At 69.1% G+C, this 2,951-nt stretch overlaps 1 protein-coding gene across 1 annotated transcript; it reads left to right on the top strand.

Annotated features, from left to right (window-relative positions):
- Positions 1–502: 502 nt before the first annotated feature.
- HAPLN2 (hyaluronan and proteoglycan link protein 2) lies at positions 503–2,704 on the top strand. Its single transcript, XM_039867207.1, has 5 exons — positions 503–781; positions 975–1,328; positions 1,480–1,596; positions 1,697–1,879; positions 2,242–2,704. The coding sequence occupies exons 1-5, from the start codon at positions 613–615 to the stop codon at positions 2,520–2,522; spliced, it is 1,104 nt and encodes a 367-aa protein (XP_039723141.1). The 5' UTR covers positions 503–612; the 3' UTR covers positions 2,523–2,704.
- The last annotated feature ends 247 nt before the right edge of the window (positions 2,705–2,951 follow it).

The following is a 2,951-nucleotide window of genomic DNA, read 5'->3' as shown; positions in this document are numbered from 1 at the left end:
AAAAAAAAGTCCCCAGCCCAGCGCAGTAGGGGAACCTGGCCACAGTGTGGCAAAGTGGGGGAGAGGGAAGGCTTCCCAGGGTGGACCCGAACTACACCTGTGAGGGAGGAGCTGAGACCAGAGTGAACATGGACAGGGGGGCAGGTGGGGCGGGGGCAAGGTGGGGGCATGGGGCGGGGGGCAAGGTGGAGGTGCAGGACGGGGGCGCAGGACGGGGGCAAGGTGGAGGCGCGGCCAGAGGCTGGGTCGGGTGGCTCTGGAAGATGCGGTCAGGCCACTGGGCTTTATCCTCAGGGCCACCGAGAGCCACTGGTTTAAGCGGGAGAGTGACAAGGTCATATGTACTCTGGCTTCACATGGGAATGGGTGTTGGGAGGGTAGAGACCGGAGCTGGGAACCAGATGGCAAGACCTGGGAAGTGGCGCTTGTGACAAGGAGTTAGGCAGGGGACGTGCTAAATCAGGATCTGCTGACCGCAGGGATGGCAGAGGCAGAAGGATGTGGGTACACTGACCCCTCCCCCATCACCTTCCTTTTGCCACCAACATGAGCCCCTTTTTCTAACCCCCTTGGCTTCCAGCTGGACAGTCAGTCCCCTCTGAGAAGTCCCTGATGGGAGTTCTCCTCCAACCCTGCTCCCTGCCCCGCCCCCATTTCCTTATTCCCGCAGACGGAGCTAGGCTGACTCCCGTCATGCCAGGCTGGCTCAGTATCCCCTCTCTCTGCCTCCTCCTCCTCCCTTGGGCCTTCATCATCTTCCACCAAGCCCTGGGAGACCCAGGTAAGACCTCCGAGCCGCCCAGAATCTGGAAAACAGTAGGGAGGCTCCAGGTGTGGGGAACGCGGGAAGGGCAGCTGTTGGAGGTGCCCAGGAGTGAGTCATTGCTGAGTGGGCAAAGGAGGAGAGGGTCTGCATGGGTACTTGGGGCAGTGGGGGTCAGGGGGTTCCTGCCACTGTGGCCCCCTCTGCTCAGCACCCCACCGGGGCCCCCACTACCTCCTGCCCCCCATCCACGAGGTCATTCACTCTCGTCGTGGGGCCACGGCCACGCTGCCCTGCGTCCTGGGCACCCCGCCTCCCAGCTACAAGGTTCGCTGGAGCAAAGCGGAGCCGGGGGAGCTCCGGGAAGCGCCCATCCTCATCACCAACGGCCTGCACGCCCGGGGCTACGGGGCCCTGGGGGGTCGAGCCAGGATGCGGAAGGGGCACCGGTTAGACGCCTCGCTGGTCATCGCGGGCGTGCTCCTGGAGGACGAGGGCCGGTACCGCTGTGAGCTTATCAACGGCATCGAGGATGAGAGCGTGACGCTGACCCTGCTCCTGGAGGGTGAGGCCCGTAGGTTCCCTCCCCGCTCCTCTCTTGCTGAGGGGGTCGGGTCTCCCAGGGCTCCTCCCCCAGCATCCCCCACGCCCGCTTCCGGATGTCCCCGCCCCCCGCCTCGTCTGCCGGTCGTCCCCAGTCTGTCCGCCACCCCCAGGTGTGGTGTTTCCGTACCAGCCCAGCCGGGGCCGGTACCAGTTCAATTACTACGAGGCGAAACAGGCGTGCGAGGAACAGGACGGACGCCTGGCCACCTACACCCAGCTGTACCAGGGTAAGCGGCGGGGGCCGGGCTGTCACGGGGCCCCCAGCGGAGGCGACCTCCGGGGCTGGCTCCTGCCCGTGACGCCCCTCGTCCCCCCATCTCCCGCCAGCGTGGACCGAGGGGCTGGACTGGTGTAACGCTGGCTGGCTGCTCGAGGGGTCCGTGCGCTACCCTGTGCTCACGGCGCGCGCTCCGTGTGGCGGTCACGGTCGGCCCGGGATCCGCAGCTACGGGCCCCGCGACCGGAAGCGTGACCGCTACGACGCCTTCTGCTTCACCTCTGCGCTGGCAGGTGAGGCCGGGCGGGGCGGGGCGAGGGCGGGGCGAGGGGCGGGGCCCGAGGGCCGCGAAGGGGGCGGGGCGGGGCGAGCGAGGCCAGACCCGCACCTGAACGCGGCGGGGTCTGGACAACGAGGCGGGGAAAGCGGACTCCGCCGGAGGCCGGAGACCAGGGCCCGCCTCGCTGTCTCGTCCGGGCGAGGCCCAGCGTCACCCCTCCCGCCCTCTCCAGCCCGCCCCCCAAATCCCCCTGCACCCCAACTGGGTGCACCCAATCCTCTCAGGCAGCGCAGTCCGCCCCTCCGCTGCCTGCCTGAGTCCCCGCCGCACCCCGCCCTGCCCTGCTCTCTGCCAGTGACCCGCTCCGGTCCCCAGGCCAAGTGTTCTTCGTGCCCGGGCGGCTGACGCTGTCTGAAGCCCACGCGGCGTGCCGGCGGCGCGGGGCCGTGGTGGCCAAGGTCGGGCACCTCTACGCCGCCTGGAAGTTCTCGGGGCTGGACCAGTGCGACGGCGGCTGGCTGGCGGACGGCAGCGTGCGCTTCCCCATCACCTCGCCGCGGCCGCGCTGCGGGGGCCTCCCTGATCCCGGGGTGCGCAGCTTCGGCTTCCCGCAGCCCCAGCAGGCGGCCTACGGGGCCTACTGCTACTCCGAGTAGGGCCCGCCGCACCCGCCCCGGTGCGCGCGACAAAGCCCGGCGGTCGCGGCGGGGTCTCTCGCGGCCCCTTTCCCGCGAGCGTCATCTCCCTGCAGAGCCGTTTGCCCCGCCGCCCCGGCGCGGGAAGGGGAGGAAATGGCGCCCCCGGTGGCGCGTGCGGCTACGACCCCCGCATCCGCGGATCCGGGCCCCCAGCAGACGACTCGGGCCCTGCTGGGGCGGGGGCAGGTGGGCGCCCAGGGGACATTGACTGACTTCTGTATACAGCAATAAAATAACTTGGGGTGTTTCCGTGTTGGGCGAAGCTGTACGCGCGGCGAGGCATGGGGGTCGCGGGGGCCACCCCGTCTCCTGCGTGCCGACTGCGCGCCTGGGAAGACAGGGTAAGAGGAGGCGCTAGTGCCCCTGAGGGGTGAGCCTGCAAGAGAC

Source organism: Pteropus medius, unplaced genomic scaffold, assembly GCF_902729225.1.
Source record: "Pteropus medius unplaced genomic scaffold, Ma_sr-lr_union100, whole genome shotgun sequence".
Lineage (NCBI taxonomy): Eukaryota > Metazoa > Chordata > Mammalia > Chiroptera > Pteropodidae > Pteropus > Pteropus medius.
Note: the sequence above shows the minus strand (reverse complement) of the source record. Positions and strands in the feature narration are given on the sequence as shown.